The sequence below is a fragment of the Vicugna pacos genome, chromosome 7 (genome assembly GCF_048564905.1).
Source record: "Vicugna pacos chromosome 7, VicPac4, whole genome shotgun sequence".
NCBI classification, from domain to species: domain Eukaryota; kingdom Metazoa; phylum Chordata; class Mammalia; order Artiodactyla; family Camelidae; genus Vicugna; species Vicugna pacos.
The window spans coordinates 50,319,292-50,340,422 of record NC_132993.1 but is presented as its reverse complement, the minus strand read 5'-3'; the positions used below and the strand labels follow the sequence as shown (position 1 = coordinate 50,340,422).

General features: G+C 34.0%; 1 protein-coding gene and 1 pseudogene across 4 annotated transcripts in view; one reads left to right on the top strand and one right to left on the bottom strand.

The window, feature by feature from the left end:
- The window catches only part of SNX13 (sorting nexin 13), a 110,305-nt gene that overhangs the window by 44,116 nt on the left and 45,058 nt on the right, over positions 1-21,131 (bottom strand). For all 4 annotated transcript variants that reach the window (XM_015245633.3, XM_006211724.3, XM_072964895.1 and 1 more), the window contains 4 exons: positions 7,002-7,123; positions 6,809-6,910; positions 5,209-5,297; positions 748-831 (listed from right to left, as the gene is read on the bottom strand). In XM_015245633.3, coding sequence (XP_015101119.1) covers positions 748-831; positions 5,209-5,297; positions 6,809-6,910; positions 7,002-7,123 — 397 coding nt within the window. The remainder of the gene's footprint in view (positions 1-747; positions 832-5,208; positions 5,298-6,808; positions 6,911-7,001; positions 7,124-21,131) is intronic.
- Positions 18,983-20,285, top strand: LOC102542812 (phosphoglycerate mutase 1 pseudogene; annotated as a pseudogene).

Below are 21,131 nucleotides of genomic sequence, written 5' to 3'. Positions count from 1 at the left end.
CAATCAAGTAGCTACTTTCTAGGAAAGCTAGAATGAGTTAACAGAAGGCACTGTGCTGAAGAAATTCCAGATTCAAGAAAATGAATCAAAGATCTAGAAGTATCTATCAAAGTTATTTCCAGCAATAGTCCATTTACAATTTTTCCTCAACCATGGATTTATTTAGGAAAAGCATATAAAATCAGAAAAGATATATAAACAGAAAGAAAAAAAATTAGAGCTAGTAAGTCAATAACCACTAACCCTTCAACATGTCTGACAGATGAGAAAACTGAGTAATCTAACTTACAGACATACTAAGCAACTTACAGAAACAGACCTAGAACACAATTAATCTAGTGTTCTTTCTCTGTGTTTTCCTCCACTGCCTAGTATAAAATGTAAAGTACATACTGTTTAAGTAGTTCAGGTCACAAATTATATTTAAAACCAAATAGCAGTTTTTAAAAATATTCATCATCTATACACAGGACAGTAAAATATCCTTTTTTTAATTAAAAAGATAATAACAGCATCAAAACTGTAAGGAAGATTATCTTATCAATGAATTTTCTTAAAGGCAATTCGGCTAGTACATTCAACATATTAGCAAGTTGAAATATTGAAAATATAAAGATTATCTTTAGATATATTTTTACTTAATTTATTTAATAAATTATTGCTTAATCATTCTGATCTCTGAATCATATTTGTACATTTTAAAGAGCTGTTTTAAAAACAAGAGTTGTAATTTTAGAAAATACCTACCATCCATATGATATATTGATTAATATAATCAGGATCACTGAGTTGATTTATTAATGGAAGAAGAACTCCTCGTGCAAGGATTTCCTGGACAAAAATTTTAAAACAGAAAAATAAATGTAATCTATTTCTCATATCAATAACATAATGTAAATTTCCTAACACAATGCTGTTACTTAAGAAAGGTAAGGTACATGTGAAAGGTAGGAGTAAAACTTGATAACTGATAGGATCCTATAAAAAGATGAGCTAATATACCTCAGTTAAAATAAATGAGATGAAGCCACCTATATCAACATGGATAAATGGCCAAATGATAACCAGAGTTGAGTGAAAAAAGCAAACGGATTCCTCTAGTATGTTAGCATTTATGTCCATTTTTAAAAGGCAAAAAACATGGCACTGTATGTGTTTATGGATTCCTATTAAATATATATTAAATATATATATTATATTTATATATTATAAATTAAATATTTATAATATAACTAAAGCTTTTAAAAATGTCCCCATTTTTCTCACTTTGAAAAGAAATACATATTATAAAATAAATATATATTATAAATTAAATATATAAATATATTCTGTATTAAAAATATGAAAACAAAAAAGAAAAGGAAAAGATACCAATCTTAGAATAGTGATTGCCTTCAAGGGAGGAAAAGAGCAACTACAATAAAATATTAACATTGGTTAATCAAGGTTGTTGGTGCATAAATATCTATTGTATTATTCTCTATACCTGTCTGCATTTGAAATTTTTCCTAATAGAAAACAATAAAAATAACAACACATGTTAATACAATTACTCAATATTCTTTAGAATATACCTTCCCATTCTTTGCAGCTGTTTATGCTCCTATTAAGACTCCGCCCCTCCTTCAAGAACTGACTACAGAATTAATTCTCCAGTTAAATAAATCCTGTTCATTCTAAACACTTCTCACTCATATGTTTAAAATATACTCATGCCTTGTATTTATGGCATTTATCACATACCAATCTCTATGTAATTTTCTATCTTTTACTCCTCTAATACTCCACAACTGTCTAGGAACCTTTTGTGTATGAGTGAGATTAGCCAATCTACTGATTTATCTATCTTCAAAAATATTTATTCCCGTTTTCTCAAGGTCATTGAAGTAAACATGGTAGGCATTTGATAAATATTATATGAATGGAAATAGAGAAACTAAGAATTTAGTGATGATTTTACTAAGACAGTATTTTCACCTCTTACTAATCTTCATCCCTTTATGCCTGTGATTTCCAAATTTATGAAATACCATTTCTTAAGAATACTGGAGAGGCTAAATAGCTGCAAGCTTAACAGGATGTTTCCCTTTTCTAAGTAAAGGTACAATTTATTTATTCTTTTTCAGACCTCTAATTTACCTGTGCCATTTTCTGGTGTAAATTCACAGAAGGCAGCCTTCATTTTATTTTCCTTTAGAGAAATATTTTATATAAATTCTACTTTTGTAAGTTGTACAAGTCTTTGACAACTATTACCTCATGATGAATTAGTACTTTCAAAAGGCACTAATGGAAGCCCCAGTAACTTTCTGAAACATCTTTTGAGATCTCTTATAGTCCCAAATTACATGTAATTACTTATTCTCTCAAGATTAGCTTTCGTCTCTAACTTCTTAAAAATTACATTTATTTACATAATTTCTTCCTTCAAATTACACAGCTGGCCACACATGCTTAAATTTTAAAATACACTTTGTAAGGAGAAAATTTGCAAACAAAAAAGTGTTTCATGAAAGTTTCTTTTCAAAGTGAGAAAAATGTGGGGAAAATTTTTTGAAAACTTTAGTGCTTATTAGTAAATGCAAATAGTCGATCTGTTTCAGAAAACTACTTTGATCTCCTAATTTGTCTCATAAAGTAAGTCTGGTTAGTCAAGATGTAATCATATGACTCAACAATTCCTATATGAGTCTTAGTGAGAGCTCTAAATATTTCAAAATATGTAGCAATTTCCATATAATTTTCATACACTTCAAGACAAGCACCAGCTGCCAAATATGAAGGATTGAAAGATACAAAGTCATTGAGGCCATGAATCTTTAAATCAATGAAACATGGATGGTAATGGAAGAAAGCAGAGGCAAAAAATAGCAACTATGTCAGTCAAATACTATGATCTGTACACTCTGTGCAAAGAAGTCATATAAAAGAAAGAACTAAGAGCTCTCTAATCTGTTATTTAATCTCAACAAAATGTCTTCTGGGGACTTTAATTATCAACAAAAGAAAAATGATAAAGAACTATCAAGTTAAAGTGAAAAAAAACCTGATTTGCTGAATGTAGTGCTCTACAATTACACTCACTCAATTAGATTCATCCAAAAAGAAATGCAATATTGGTCTAAAAGAGCAGTCTAAGGCAAAACATATTTGCTCTTTAAACAATCCTACTTATTTTAAACTATAATCTCACGTAACAGGACAGACCTTCATTCATGTCTCCCAAGAGTCAGTTTAATCTTTTAAGGAGTTGCAGTAGCATGTGTAACACAGCCAGTAAGAAGAACAAATAGGTTTCTTTTTGCATTAGAACTGATTCTCTGACTGGGTATCTGCTATGTGCCAGGCACTACGATAACCACTATGTACACAATAATGATAAATATAGATATGGCTCCTGAACTTATGAGACTTACAGTTCTACTGGAGAAAGAGGCATCAAGAAAGTAAACGCAACAACCAAATTATCATTTTAAAATATGGTAAATGTCATGAAGGAAAACAGTACTTACCTATCTATAGTAACAGGGAATTATGAGGGGGCTTTTAGAGTGTTAGCATTTTTGAGGAAGTGAGATAGGAGGGATGAATACAATTTAGCCAAGAGAAGAAGTGGAATCATTCTGAGCAGAGAAAGAAAAAAGAGTATGAGATAACTCTAAGGTGGGGAGAAAATGGCACTTGTGGAGAAGAAAGCCAGTATGGCTGAATACAGTGACTACATGGGATGGAGGTCAGATAGGTAAACAACGCCACATCATGAAGTCTTATTGTTAGCCTCTGAAAGGATCTGAGATTTGAAAAATCTGCTGGATGGTCATTCCATTTACTGGGATGGAGAAAAGACTTATAAAAGGCAGACAGGATATGGAGGCAAGAATAAGATTTCCATTTTGGGCATTTATTTAGTTTAAAAGGGCTATGAATCAATCACAATAGAAGTCTAGACTAAAGATATAAATTTGGAAGTTATTCACATTTGGATGGTGTTTAAAGCCATAGGGATGGATGAGCAAGAAGAGGGCCCAGAACTGAACAACCTAGATATTTAAAAGTTAAGCAGAAGAGGAATTAAAGCATATAAAAGTGACTAAAAAAGAGACCAAAGGAGGACAAAAAGAAGACAGCCACAACATGGAACCCAAGAAAAGACAGTTTCAAGAAGGAAAGCAGGGTCAGCCGTGCGCCATGCTGCTGAGATACTAACAGTGGCTATGCGTGGTACTAGGCAGACAAATAGCAATCACCATGAATGAGTGTGATGACTGATTAGCAGTATCCTCCTCTAGTGGCAGATGTGAATCTAGTGATAGACATGCCAGGTATTTACCTCCCTTGATAATGACCAGTGCAAATAATTGGTCTTCATAATAATGTATCAGACTCTTCCCAACAAAATTAAGCATTTTCTACTCGATTCACAATACCATTACCCTGAACTCAAGAAGTATTAGGAAATCGTGTGATACTGCTTAAATAATAACAAGCACAAAAGCACATCTTAGAAATTGGTATATATGTTTTGCAGAATGGTAGACTAAAGAGATCACAAGCTTTCATTCTGAGAAAAATTACAAACTTTCATTTTACCCATTCAACCAGGATAAGGGCCAATGAAGGTAGCATTTCTCAATTATAATCAGCAGCCAAAACCAAAATGCTATTCCTTTATACCTGTACATAGAATTTTAAAGGTTAATACCTGGGAACAAATAAGTCCAAGAATGCTGTTCTCATCTAACTTATTTATTTTCCAATGACAAGAAATACAATCTCAGCTACCCAGATTTTTAAAAAATGTCTACTCTGAACTGTTATTTTAATTAGCCTAATTTAGGTAAATTTATAGGTATAGCTATATTAAAGAAAATTTAAATCATATCTTTACCAAAAATCCAAGGACCTAACTCAGGTAGTTCTCAAGGAACCTCTAGAGGGTAGGGGGAGACAAGCATACAGTGATGTTTTCAAAAAGGAACATGATGGTGTGATATCACTAATGGAATGCATACTTGTGTTCCAAAATTTCTTAGTTTTAGTCTATAACATGGTAAATAAATATTCACAGATAAAACCCACATAAACAGAAGCTCTTTGGAGTCCTCAATAATTTTTAGGACTGTTAACAGGGTCCTAAGATCAAAAATTTTGAGAATTACCACTCTAAGGTTCTTTACAGCCATTTATTTGGTATAAATTTAAGCTTACCCTGACAAAGTATCGCATGATCTTGTTCTGGAAATCTCCAGGAGGTAGCAATAAATATAGTAAGACCTCACACAAATCCCTTAGGAATCCTAGAAATTAAAAAAAAGTAGCTATAATAACATTAGAAAATAGGAAGTCTCCACTTACTCTTGATGTAGAACACAAAGGTAGAAATAAGCAGTTTCTAATTACAACAGATTATCTTAGTAATTAATCAATATTCATTAAAAGTTCTTCCATTTTTCTCCAAATAGCAACTATTCATTAATCAAACTAATATATTATTTTATTTTGCTCAGTTTACCCCACATTTTGAATTGCTAAGAAACTTCTTTACAAAAGTATTTCCCCTAAAAGTTTTAGTTGTACAGTGTATTTTATACTTTTACCACACATTATCTTTGCACATTTTAAAATATACTTTTAATTCTTCCTTCAAGAAAGAATGTCCACTATCTTGGCAGGTAATAATGAAAAGAGTATGCTCTTCTATTTTACTGACTGAGGAGGCCGTGATTTTCATAAAAGGACTGCACACTGTATCTATTTCTTACATTTAGTTTTTTCATATCAGTGCTAATGAAGTAGAAATTAAAAACTGAAGTGCACAATAAATATAAAAAGGAAAGAAAAAACTGAAAAAGAAGGCAAAGAAATTAAAAAGTTGGGCACAATTTTTAAAAACTCTAAGAAAACAATTTCCACAACTAGGAATGCTTTTCTGTAGTTGTTCATATGCTGACACTTTTGGGAATATAATTCTATAGCTGATCCTGTTAATCAAAAAAATGTGCCAAGTAGCACAAACTTTTAGCCATTGTAAAATTAAGAAAAGACAATATCCTCAGCTAAAGTTTATCTGGTAAAACCTCTCACAAAGAAAAGACAAGTCCCAGGGGAAAAGTTGGGGGAAGGAGTAAACTGGGAGTTTAAGATTTGCAAATATTAACTACTATTTAAAAAATAGATTAAAAAACAAATTTCTTCAGTATAGCATAGGGAACTATATTCAATATCTTGTAGTAATCTATAAAGGAAAAGAATATGAAAACAAATATATGTATGTATGTGTATGACTGAAACATTATGCTGTATACCAGAAATGGACAGACTATAACTGACTATATTTCAATTAAAAAAAGACAAGTTCATTCAACTGTATGAATTTTATTTGAAATTATTATAATCATTCCAGTAGAAAATATTTTACAGGTGTACTCTTGAAATATAAATAATAAATTCAAGGGAAAGATAAATTACCATAGATCAAAAAACTAAAATTTACAATTATAAGATGTTTGTGCTTACTATACTTTAAAAGAAGACAAGAGAAGTAATCTTTAATTGCCATGTTTAAATTTAAAGATGACCTTTAAAAATGAGAAAAGAATCTGGGGAAGATGACCTTTAAAAATGAGAAAAGAATCTGGGAACTACTTTTAAGAGTTAAAAAAATAAAATAAAATGAATAGGAACCGTGTCTCTACTATACTGCCTATCCTGTAAGAACAATTTCACCCTTATATTTGTTCACTGCTAACTTGTCTCCAACCAATATGAATAGTTACTGTTGTCCAAAGAGTTAAATTAAAAAGAAAACCTTCTTCATCTTTGGGAGAAGTGCACACTAGATCACGGCAAACATCCTTCTCCATTTCAACTTCGACTTCAAAGAAGGTATCTATTAGATCTTCTGCTGTACCTAGACAAAGAAGGAACAATTCAAGATATACAGAATGATAAAGAAAAACAGATTTTAAAATCTTAATTTTCAAATGGAATAAAGATCTTACCTTTCACTTGATCATCCTTCTCTGTTATCTTCTGTTGAGCCTTTCTGAATACTCGTAGGTGTGTGCCAAAATCATCTACAATACGTGTAGTAAAATAAGGTTGCCAGTCTATTTCTTTTGACCTTATAGAAAACACAGTAAATAAAAGCATATATAAATGTTTTTAATCAAAAATATAAATTTACTTAATGACTACTGAAAGACAACATGATTATCAAAGGCTGAATTTATTCATACTGATATTTGTTCATTTACTTACTATTACATCTTAACATTCCCTTTCACAAGACCCAAGGTACATCAAATCTACCTCAACCCTCGAACAGTATTATCTGAAGTATTTTATGTGCTGAAGGTTGAAAGTACTATCTAAGTGCTTAAAATAAATAGGAAAAAGAATCCAGTTAAATGTGAAATGGGTCTGACAACAGGTATATCATGCAACTTCTCATCTCAGACATAGTAATACATTAGCAATTCAAAATGTTTTTGCTTGCTTTTAAAAGAATGTTTGAGACATTTCTTCATTCCCTCTGAACTCTTTCTGAATTTTCCACACTGTTTTTTAAGTTATACAGCCCAAGTTCTGAATTAAACACCTTTGGTATGAACCTGACTGGTTTCTGTTTGCATATATAAGCACTTAAAAACCTGACTATTCGAAATAAATATAGTCACATGGAAATGATTTAAAGAATGATGTAAAACACCACACTTACGCATGAAAATGGCGGTTACTAATTTTATTAAGTTACCTACTACTGTATCTCAAAAGCAACAGACCTCAAAAAACATTGCTAATTCAGTACATTAGTGAAACAGAAAACAAATACAACAGATAAATCAAAAACACTTTATACTTCTCTTTGGATTAAGTGACACTTTTAAACAAACACTTTTTTCAATGCTGTTTTCCGTAAACCAGCACTAAAATTAATTCACCCCTTTAGGAACAGACCAAATAGACAGAAGACAGAATCTATTCATGAACATGCTGGGCAATGGGGGAGCAAAAGAAAGTACACCATAATTCACTATGCTAATTACCCATACAGGTACAATAAAGAAGCTAGTGAATAAGTTAACCTGAGTATTGTCTTATGAGATAAAACTTTTAAAGGCGATGATGGCATTGAGAAATATAACAGATGGCTGTTTTAAAATAAAAACAAAGTATTAACATTCATATAATTTTTAATGCTCAATTATGATTTTGCTATATACAAGGAAAGAAAGAGTAAATTTTAAGTACATGAACACTAATCAATTTAACAAAAATAAAGGTAACCTGAACTCAAGTATCTGAGGAAAGGTTACCATTATTTAGAATATAAGAGCAAAGTTTTATACCACACACTAAACTTAGTAACAATACTCAGCCTCAACATAAAACATGAAATAAGACTTAAACCTAGAAGTCTCTAGAGCCTCTTTTTCTATTTTAAAAAGAAAATCAGAATCTGTGTATCTTTCAAAAATCTTTACCTGGATTATTTGTGCAAAATCATCCAAACTTGAAAATTTTATAAAAACAAAATTTACTTAGTATAGGCCATTAGCTCATTTAACCCATAAAGGATTCATTCTAACAAATTTAGAAGAAAGCAGAATATGTACTCTTTCAAGTTGCATGTATTCTGTTTCATGGCACAGTAATATTTATAGAATTTATTAAAATTTTCAAACAAAATAAAATGCATTAACTTTGAAGGTCTTTTAAAACCTATGTCAATTCATTACAGAGGATGCAAGGACATTTAAAATAAGTGAAAGTTAACAAGCAATGCAAATACATAAAAATTAAGTTTTAAATATAGAGTTTTATTTTTAATATATAAATATATTGAAGGTAGAGAAAACAGAGAACACAGTATTCTCTATCTCTGTCCAAGGTCATTATTTTCCCTCTGCTTGACTCATTTCCACTGAATACATGCAAATCTAACATAAATCTGAACTCAAAAGAAATTTTCTAGGTTAGGAAGGTAAGAGCAACAGTAGTATGGCTTCTCATTTATAAATTAAAAAAATACCTACTAACAATTTCTAGCAGTATTTGTCTTAATAAAATTTGAAAACATTTTCATGGCCATGAAGTACTCTAAAATTATGGTGTATGATTAATATGTAAAATGGAATTTAAATACAAATTCAAAAATCATTCAATTTATGTTAACAGCCACACTTTGTTCTACTGATCCACACGTAGCTTTCTACTAGAGCTCTAAATATCACTCTTAAATTATGCCTACAGTCAAGGCTCTTTTTCACTTGGTTTAAAATATTCCCCTACATGATTCCTATTCTAATAAAAACACCTGGATTATTACACAATGCATCCTACTACCTACATTTCATTTTATTACTACTTAGAAGCTTTCATTTCTTATATTTAAAAATGAGAGCACACTTCCTACATGACCAAGAAAGTAAATGATTTTTCAACCCTACCCTGAAAACATAAAATTTACAGTAGGCGCCAGAAGCTTATATATCTGGATAGGATGGTTGCAAGAATTACGGTGGTTAACTAGGAATGCAAACATGCAATGAAGTCTTAATTAAAGCACAAAAGCAAAAGTCAAACTATAAAGTGTACTTCACTGAACATATATTTACCATGCTTTATCTTCATCTCTTAATACCAGCATCTTATTCCTGGCTTTTAATTGGTCTCCCACATCCACCCTGTCTTCCCTCCATTTTATTTTCCATAGAACAGTCAGAGTGATCTTTTTAAAAATAGAAATATAATACAAAACAATAGCTTTAAAAACCCTTTAATGACTTCCCATGGAGCTTAGGGCTAAATGTGAATACTTTCTCCAAGATCTTGCACATGTGGGACCTTGCTTGTTTCCTCTTCATCACGTGCTCCACTCCTTTCCTTTTCATTCTGTTCTTATCTCAGTGCCTCAGGACAGACTAATTCCTCTGCCAAATCTGCTCACCCCATCCAGTCTCCACAAATTTATCTTCTCTCCCCCACATTCCCTTGACAATTCCCATTTATACTTCAGAGTTCATCTAAAATGTCAATTCCACACAGCAGCCTTCGCTGACCCTCACCCTCCGCATTATTCCTTCAGACTAGGTTGGGATCTCTGGTTACATATTCTTACAATAGCAAATTTTTCACTTTTTATAGCACTTAGAGCCTACAGTTAAATAATTCAATTGCTGAGATAAAAATCTCAGGAAGTCAGGGATTTTGTCTGTTTTATTCCACTGTGTTCATTTTATTCACAGTGGTATCCCCAATGGTTAAATAACACGTTAAACACTGGAGGCGCTCAATACATACTGATTTATTGATTCTTCTTTCAGGGTCAGAGCACTGTTAACAGGTGCTTAGAGAATGGCCATGTGAAGCACATACAACCGTTGCTTCTTTGCTCTTTAAAGTTCTGAAATAGGACATATAACAAGAAGCTCTTTTTGCCTCCCTAAACCACAAAGCTACTAAATGTTAATGCCTAACAAAGGGAATGAACGTCCCAAATACACGGGCTGAGACTGAGATTACATAAATTGCTTCACTGGTTCCATCTATTCTAAGCAGTATACAGCTCATCATCAGTAACAGAAAAAACACATCAGAATCAATTAAGTACTGCAATAAAAAGCACTGGCATATATGTCTTTGATTCAAGTAAAAGATACACCATTTCATTAGTTGTGAAATTCAGCAAGTCAAGTTACCTCCCAGATTTTCCTCTAGGGACACTTACAGCTTTAAGAATCTATGATTAACCAAATACCCATCCCAACACACATACACACAGGAACAGAGTCCATTGGAAAAGTGGTAATTGGTAAGTAAATCAAAATATTTGATCAAAAGAGGGAAACAAATGTATTTCATTTTAACTTATATAAACCTTTCAATGTGCAAGACTAAGATAAGACCTTTGATTAAGGTTTTGCTAAGTGATATTAATGTGGCTTTTGTCTTGAAAAAAAACCTTTCTCACAATTAGGAAGTTATGGTTTCCAGTTTCTTTTAAATGGTGCAACAACTAAAGACATTTGTGAATAAATCCAAAAGCAGAGCCTTCAAGGCTTTTCACCAATATTTTATAGTTGTCTTCTACACGCCTAATTCAATTGCAACCTATTTATTAGCTAGCTTTAAGTAAATTCCAAAGCAAGTGACCGAATTTTCATAGGAATTACCCTGCCATTCTCATATTTCTTCAAACTATGTAGGAGTAAATTAAATTATGTGATTATCATAAAAAGTTTAACTGGAGTCCACAGTTTCAGAAACAAATACAACTGCCATTTGTTGGTTTTTTTTTTAACATATTTGATTATCTTCCTCCTCTAAATCACTCATGTTCAGCTCACACTACAGACCAACTGTATCAGATTTTTCTGGGCCCAAGAATCTACAATTGACTTTAATAAGCTTAAAACTCAAAAGGTGGGGACAGAAGTGGACAGAAGTACCAGAAAGTAGTCTATCAGCCTAGCTTTAATGCTAGGGGTATGAGTCAGTGTGTCTTACAAAGGGAATGGAAAATGCTGGCTAACTAAAGCTAAATTAAGAGAATTTCTACTACAGTAGTACAGAATTGGTACCATCCCCAAAATAGCTTAAAGTCTTGTTGACAATAATCACACCCATAAATAAGTAGAGGTTCATTCAAGTGCTATGTCATAAGTCAAAAAATATTAATTAAAGAGGCCACACTTCAAAAAAAATCTTGATGAGTAAGCAGTATTTAAAGGGGGAAAGGAAGGACACAGGAACAAGCCAAAGAGGGGAAAGAGCATGGTACGCGCAAGAGTCGTCACATAGACTTGCCTAACTAGAGAAGCGGGTGCCCCCTTGGTAGAGGCAATCTTCACACACTCAGCACAGTACTTTCCTGGAAAAGGTCCTTTATGTCAAAATAATAAAAGTAAAAACTGATCTTCCCACTGAAACAATTCTACGTTAAATGTTGTATTACTGATGCCGTATTATTTTTTCACAAAAATGACTACTAAGATCTTATTTAAAAACAGTTAAGAATGACACAGTATACGGTATACTGCATAGTATATATGTGCATATATGTGTGTACATACACACAAATACACATATATAAAAGCTTTTTAAATGTATACTAATCAGTAAGGGCAATATAATAACCAATTGTATAAAATTGTATGTATAAATCTCCTATAGATGGTCTTTTATTTCCTACATAGAAAAATCAGACTTTTTTTTTTAATCCTTATAGTATAAGCTCTAGTTTTTCTGAGTAGATTTTGACAACCATCTTTGAAGGAATTTTGAGGAAAGTTTTATTCCAGTAAAAGGTTTTTGATCAACTGACCCACAGAAATCTTTTGTTGAAAGCGGGCGGCCTGTCTGTGAAAAAAAATTTCTTCCTTGAGTCACTAAATCAGACAGTAACTTCCTCCTCAGAATTCACTATTATAAGTAATATACTCTTTAAAATACAAAAATCTTTATATGTTTCCATCCTTCAAGAGTTCTTGATGGAGTACTTTGCTGGTGTCAAAAGATTCAGCCTAAAATTGAATTTGAGCAATATTTTATAGGCACAGAATTATAAACTTGCTCCTAAACCCATTACAAGATTTCCCCTTCTTCTAGTCTCAGTTTGCTCATAAATACTTCATATTACCGTAACTCTCTCCCCAAAGTACCTGTTTCCCTTTTAAAATCTACCTTAAGGATTTAGTTATAAGGATCGAGTATAAAATAACAAAACTGCTTGATTCACAACATTCCTGAACTTACATTAAATTTAAATTAATCCTCAAAAATATATGGAGAACTCCTCTTTCACAGGAGCAATATTAGCAACCATATGAGGAAACAAGTTTCATTACTTCATGGTCACTAATCTGTATGCTCCATTCCCTTGGATGGACATCCCCCCGTTGGGTGCAGAAGTGGGAGGGCCAACGCGCACATCTCCTTCCTAGGCTCACGTTCAGTGCCTTCATGCTCATAGCTTGAAATCATACATGGTGGACATACTTACATTTCACAAAACCTTAAGTAGTAGACTTATAAAACCACAGACTTATTGTTTTCAATAATCCACAGAGAATAGCAATAGTTTGGATAATTAGATAAAAATGTTACAGTTTCATTGATATAAGACTTTTTAACTATAGAGAAAGATTAATCTAGTAAATGTCTTTCACGTTTGAAGTCATGCATCCTTTCTGACCACGTAAAAATGTAAGTTTAAATAAAGTTATCATCATCCAACTCTAAGATTCCCTACTAGTAAAACAACAGACGAGAGGAGTACTTTAATTCCAAAGTAAATTAAATCTAATTAGCAACCTCACACACTATAAAAATAACTCCTCAAATGGTATTCAAAATGTGAGGTGTGACAGAGGATGTGAGTGAGTGTTTTGAAGAGGAGGTATGACTGAAAACAAATCAAGATTAGTACCAACCTGACCAGGGACTCTTAGTAATTTAGAACTGGAAGAGATCTGAAATAATTACCACCAGCCCCTATAATTACAGAGCCAGAATGTAAATTACATATTCTAGATTATATAGTTAGTGAGACCAAGGCTTTGTTAACAAAAAAAATTAGGGTTCCTAATCTTCAATTCAGTGTTTTCTCTGCTACACCTTAACAACAACACGAAACCTTCTGACTTGTGAAAGTTATAAACAAATTGGTGGAAATGAAGAAAAATTTAGGCATGCAGTTTTATATAGCCATAGTAAAGGAAATGATATTTAGTCAACTACAACCCCACATATGAAGTCCATCGAGTTCTACATCCTGTGTCCCAATGCTTCAAAGAGGTCAACAATGCAAATGTTCTAAAAAAAATCTTATCTCCAAATACAAAGAATAACTTACATAGAGGGACACACAGGAGACACACTCACCTATTTTAGGGGTTGAGTATAAAGAACACAGAGCTGGAAGCCTTAATCAAGCTATAGGAAAAGAAAAAAATTAACTTGGGACTAAGTGTGCATCCTCTTAAGTATAATGTTAAATACGTATTAAAAATTAAATTCATGCTATTAACTATGTTAATAAACAAGATTTTCAGTAAAATTTACCTAATAAATAAAATACTCCTAGACCCAACAGTGTAATATATTAAATTTTGTGGAAAAAAATTAACTAGGAAGTCATAAATGGAAACTCGATTAACAACAACTTACTGAGTATTCACTGTCCCATCACATATAAGACACTGTATTAAACATCACTTTTAAGATCACTTCCCAAGGAAATAAAAATACAGTGGCTGCCTATACATAGCATGCCATTTATAGTTGAAAAAAGGGATTCTTATACGTATGTGTTCATAAGAATACAAAAAACAGAGAAACAGAAAAATGAATTTAGTTGAAAAAAAACATCCTAAATATCTTTATTGCTGACCACCAAATGTTTCTATTTATCTTGGGCTGTAAGAATAATACATGCCCTTTTTGTAAAATGTAACTTCTTTCTTTAGATTCTCTGTATCAGCTATAAATCAGCCATAAATCCACAATCCAAAGATCACTGTTATTATTTTAGTGTATTTCTTTTTAGTCTCTTTGCTATACTCACATATTTACAATTTTTTGCACAGCTAAAATCAGAGTATACACTATTTTGTATGATTTTTAGTCTAACATATTTCCTATTTGTTTAATAACATTTTCTAATATTTTAATGGATGCAGAACTTTGTATTCCAAGGGTCAGCAAATTTTTTCTTTAAAAAGCCAAACAGCAACTATTTTAGGCTGTGCAGGCCATATCATCTCAGTAGCAATTAGTCAACTCTGCCATTGTAGCACAAAAGCAGCCACAGACAAAATGCAAACAAATGAGTGTGACTGTCCAGTAAAACTGTACACACAAAAACATGTACAGGGATATTCATAGGAGCATTCTTTATAATATCCAAAAGGTGGAAGCAACCCCAATATCTACCAACTGCTGAATGGATAAACAAAATGTGGTATATCCACACAATGGAATATCATTCAGCAATAAGAAGGAATAAGTAATAGCACATGTTACAACGCAGATGAACATTGAAAGTATTATGCTAAGTGAAAGAAGCCACTCACAAAAGACCATGTACTGTATTATTTCATTCATATAAACTGTCCAAATCCATAGCGAGAAGAAGCATATAACTGACCATCTAGAGCTAGAAGCTATGGGGGGGGGGTATGAGAAGTGTCTGACAGTGGATATCAGGTTCCTTTGTGGGGTCATTAAAATGTTCTTAAATTGACTGTGATGAAGGCTGCACAACACTATGAATATAGTAAAAGTCACTAACTTTAAGTGGGTGAATTGTATGGTATGTGAATTATATAAATAAACAATTAACCACCCTGGTCTCTTCTATATATATAAAAACATTAACTTATTTCACTCTCTTTTAAATATTTATATGGTTCTCCATTGTTTTTGCATCTTCCTGATTAACCTCTCTTCAGCTAAGTTTTCAAATGGCAAAGAATATAAAATGGAAAGAGTGTAAAACTTCACTGCTGCAAATGTCCATTATTTGAGCTGTACTTGCCTTATGAACAAGTCTAGAAACATTCAATTTACATTTCTATGGCAAAAGGCAGTGAGAAAAACGGAAAACGTTCAGAACGAACCTCCTGTCATTCCAGAAACAGTGATACCATCACTATCAGAAACACTGAATCTTAGAAGCTACACATCCCTATGTCCTTCCCCTAGGAATACCCTTCAAGAAGGAACACAGTAGCATTAGAATGAATCTCCTTCCTGCTAATCTTACGGCTCAAAGGAACAAACGTATACAGGGTTAGTAATTACATTTCACTTTTGAAAGCAAAAAGTTACCTTGCTCACTTGTACCTTCTTACACACTAACCTCATTCCCCTTCTTAGAACTGTGCTCATACTATTTCTCTTTCCTAAGATGTCTTTCATTTCCCTCGTTCTATCTCAAAACATCCATTCCTAATGCTCCCTGGTGGTCTAGTGGTTAGGATTCGGTGCTCTCAAAACATCCATTCCTGAAGTCCAGTTTGGGCCTCAGTCCACATAAGGTCTTCATCAGTTACCCTGGTCTACTCTATCTCTAGATGAAATGCCCTAAGTACCATATAAATGACTACTTTATTTCTCTCCATTTCATGTGCTTTAATTTTGTCCCCCTTTCCCTCACCCTTGAAATATAAATAAATAAATAAAGCTAAGAAGATGAGGTCAAAGAATCTGTGTATATATCCTAGGAACATAATAAATAATAAATACAACAATAACAACAAAGTTAACATTCACTGAACACTTACTTTGTGCCAGATCCTACAATGTTTTACATGCACCTTTTCCCCATATAATCATTACGATAGCCCAAAATAAAACAATCACCCCATTTTGCACCTTTTCCCCATATAATCATTACGATAGCCCAAAATAAAACAATCACCCCATTTTACTGATGCAGAGACTGAGTAACAGAATGTCAAATAACTTGCTCAAAAAGTCACTTATTGGGTGACAAATACTTTATCAAATATTTCGTGGACATCATCTTGTTTGTCCCTCACAACTCTTAAGTTTGCTACAAGTACTAGTATCACTGTTTTACAAAGATGCTAAGAAATTTTCTTTTAAGTACACTGTAATTTAATGGTACCAGAATTAGGTTTCCTGTCCTTTGTCACATTATTTTCTTCGAAGATAGAATAAAAATTCGTGAGTTATCACAGATTCATCCCCTAAAGCTCCAGTCCAACTGATGCCCAGGTTCCACAAAGAACTCAAGAGTGCTCTAGGAAGGTTTCCTTCCCCAAAATGCTAGAATAACAGGAACTAATGTTACTATGGAGTGTTATCATTACAAAGGACTCTCTCACATATGGTATCATTTAATCCAAGCAACAACCTGATAAGAAGAGATGGGTTATCACTAGATTTAAAGAATTTGCTTTTTGTGCATTCAAGGCCATTGGGCCTAATAAATACTAGAGCTAAAGCTCAAAACCAGAACTTTGGATTCTAAGTACATCCTTTTCTTCCTGTTACACTGCAAAATCAGCATTTTGTTTTATGCTGATATTCCGTGACTGTTTCCCCCAAAGTGATGAATAAATATAAACAGTAGAATGTGGTGATTCTAAATCATTTCTGGGTTCAAAGGCCCTTTCTAAAAATGAAATCCGTGGAGTCCACTCAACAGGAAAAAAAGCACAGACAATTTTGCATACATTTTCAGGGTTTCATGGGCCTCTGGTTAAGAACCCTATACAAGATTGTAATTTGAAGGATAAAAGTGATAATTGACGCCTCACAGTGCACAGCAGACAGCACAGAACAAGAATTTTTAAAGTATTCAAGCGATTAGAACCAGACCTAATTTTCTTGATACTGGCATTGGAAATAGTCACAGAGCCTCGGTGAAGACATGCATTTTAGTAGTAATAGAAAAAGCCAATGAAGGACAAAAATTAAGTCATTCACAGAGAAGGCACAAACTGAACCTTACTGTATGCTACAGGCTTTATGTCACATGATTTTTAGCCTGAAAGCAGCCTCAAAAGTACCTTAATTATTATCAGCTTTTTACAAATAAGGAAACTAAAGCTCAAGAGAGGCTGATGAATTTGCCAAAACTTAAGGCCAAAGACAAACCAAAGCTATGAATTCAGATCAGTCTAGGATGGGAGAAACCTGGCTCTTCCTATTATCATCCAAATATTTAGCTATTTGATAGCACAAGAATTTTACAGAAAGGAAAAAAAAAAACTTGTGACAGGAAGTCTAAGGATGGTTAGAGGATCAACAACAGGGAAAGCACTGCCATGAGAGGAAAGAAAGGAGGGAGAAACTAAGACGAATAATCAAGATCAAAATAAATCTGGTAGGGAATGGAGGAGAGAACAGTGACTGTTAAGAACAATCTGATTCTAATTCTTACTCTGCCCCCAACTCATTGGATAATCTTGCACTAACTGCTTAACCTTTCTGGATCCTACCTTCCTCATCAGTGAAATTATACATGTTGGATGGCATAAAAACTTAAATTTCTAAATTCCTTCACAATTTTTTAAACATTTTCACAAATATTATTTTCATTACATTCCACTGAGCAAGGATTTTGCTTAAATCACTGCTGTATCTGCAGCATCTGGCTGGTACAAAGTAGGCACAAAATACTAGTTGAGTGAATAGATGAATTTGATCCTGACAATAACCCTGTGAGGAATGCAGAGCAGGACAGGTACTACTATTTCTCATATGCTTATTTCACATATGAGAAAACCTAAAGTCCAAAAAATTTAAAATACCTGCTTACAGTCCCACAGCTAAATGGTAGAGCAGGATATGAACTCAGGAGTTCCAATTACTAGTCAAAAGTTCTTTCCAGGTCTAAATTTTGTTTTATTTTAATATAGTCTTCAGCAGTCTGACACAAGAATAATGAATTCTTCTTATTCCCACCCTTACAAAGGGAGTAAAAATCATTAGGATGGTGTTACTATAAAAAGCAATGAATGAGTGATTCAGAAGAGTTCTCTAAAAAAATACCTAATGCTCAATAATGTTACATATATAAAATAAAGGAGATAAAATTCAACTTCTGACTTCTTTCATTATACTTTATAATAATTCGTGTTCCAGTGAGTCTACGTTCACAATTATGGCTGACCACTTTATAAATGTTTGCTGTTAATCATAAGGGAGGAGCTCAAATCTATCTAAGCAAGGTTATAATTCAAACCATAAACCTTACCATAGGCCTCTTCAGTGACCTGAGGAACTCACCTCCCACTCAAAAGCTTAAGATCAACGGAATTACAAAAGGAAAGTCTCGACAGAGCAGCATGAGCTAGAAATGTCTATTCGGACAGAGATGAAAACACAGTAAGAGCCCTAAGGCAAAGCTCTAGCCTCCAAGACTCTCAGAAGTACAAAACTATTTCAAGAACCTAAGTGAAGGAGAAGAGGGGTTGGCTGGAAAATAACACCTTCAGATTTGAGAATGTACTCCTGGCAGAGCATGCAGCCTACTGCCTTGAGGCGACAGGCTAGTAGGAAAATCTCTGTGTAATGGGTAGCAAATTCTTTTATTAAAGGAAAAAAAGACTGCAAACTCAGCCAAACATAAATTCCTTTCTTTCAAAATTAAATAATTTCTAGATATGAAATGCCCCCCCCGCCAAATTAAGTAGTTTATGTACAAAGATATAGACCAAAATATTTTGTCATATGGGAGACAATATATAAGTGGATTTTGTAAAGTGAGAATTTTAGTATATCTCACAAAAGAAAAGTTTCTTAAAGGAAACTCATCAAAATACACTTCTCTTCTAAAAGTAAATAAACAGAATATGCTCCACTAACTTTGGCTTCTTCTCCCTCTAAGAGGACTTCAATTAGGTATGTGCCAAAGGTAAGTGAGCAGTTATACTGAACTATTTCCATAGCACTTGAATAAAAGAGTATCTGGGGTGACTTCTGAATCTCAGTGAACCCCAGTCTACGCTGCACCTGAAGCCACAGCCACCTACAAGCTGGTGCTGACCCCGCACAGAGGAAACACCTGGAATCTGGAGAAAAGCATTTGTGGCTGGTGTGAAGCCAACCTGAGCCCAGTAGGAGGTGAAGCGCCACGCACAGGTGCTACTAGATGCTGGCTACGAGTCTGACATCTGTTTCACCACCATGCAGAAGAAAACAATCTGGACCCTCTGTGCAGTGCTGGATGCCACTGAACAAGTGTGGCCGCCAGTAGTGAGGACTTTGGCCTCAATAAAGCAGAAACTGCTGTTAAGCATGGCGAAGCCCAGGTAAAGGTCTGGAGGCACTATGATGTCCCACCACCTCCAATGAAGCTCAACCGTTTATAGCAACATCAGTAAGAACTGCAGGTATGCAGATCTCACTGAAGACCAGCTACCCTCCTGTGAAAGTCTGAAGGAAACTACTGCCAGAGCTCTGACCTTCTGGAATGAAAAAATTGTTCCCCAGATGGAGGAGAGGAAGGGGTTCTGCAGACAGTCCATGGCAACAGTCTTCAGAGCACTGTCACCCATCTGGAGGGTCTCTCTGAAGAGGCTACCACGGAGCTGCTCCTGCCCACTGACATTCCCACTGTCTATGAACTGGACAAGAACCTGAAGCTCATCAAGCCCTTGGAGTTCCTGGGAAATGAAGAGCCCATAAGGAAAGTCATGGAGGCTGTGGCTGCCCAGGGCAAGGCCAAAAAGTGCAGGCAAGCAGGCCGACTACTTTCCCAAGAACACCCTCCCTGCCCAACCCATTCCTCTGCACCTCTCCCCTGAACATGTCACACTGACCACATCTGTAGGCATCTTAAGTTGCAGCTTCAGATGGAAATCAGTGGCTCTCAATTTCGTTTTAGCCATTTTGTCTCGTTTCCACTTCCTTCATACAATCTAGTCAGAGCAGCACCTCTGGGGCCTGGATCCTCAGTCCATGCCAAGGGAAGATTTATCGAAGAGGGTGGAAAGGGGACATGGAGGAACCATGTTAAGTGTGACCAATGAGGTGGAGCAAGAGAGCTTATTTGTGTTTCCAGGAGGTAGTCCTGTACTAGTCTGTAGTCAGATGACTATCTGGGAGGCTCCAGTGATTCCAGTAGAAGAATGCAACCTGCATGGTGATGCAAACAACCATTTCCTTCCTTACTCCAGAGGAACTGTCTTCAGAAGATTGGGATCAATCCTGGATGTTTATGTGTTACATTTACTTTTACCAAAAAAAAAAAAAAAAAGTATCCACCTACCTATAGTATATAGTTGTATATATTAAACATTTCATATATTATTTATATATATAAATATTTTAAAATATGAACAACAAAAAAACTTGGGGTTTCTAGTGGTGGTTGACATCAGAAAATAAGCCATTCCTTACACCAACATGAGATAAGCTCCTTGACTTCTAAGATACAGGAATTCAACCTGCTGTGTATTTTAGAATCTCTCCCCTGCCTTATTGTTTTATGGCAGTGAAATGCCTCTTAATCACGTTCAAGTGTGTCTTTCACTGTGTTTGATTTCTGAATCATGTTCTAGTTGTTTGTCCCTGCCATTTGGCTCATTTTGAGCATAACTGTACTAAATCCTATTTCCAGAACAGTACAATAAAGGAGTGATGTGCAATTC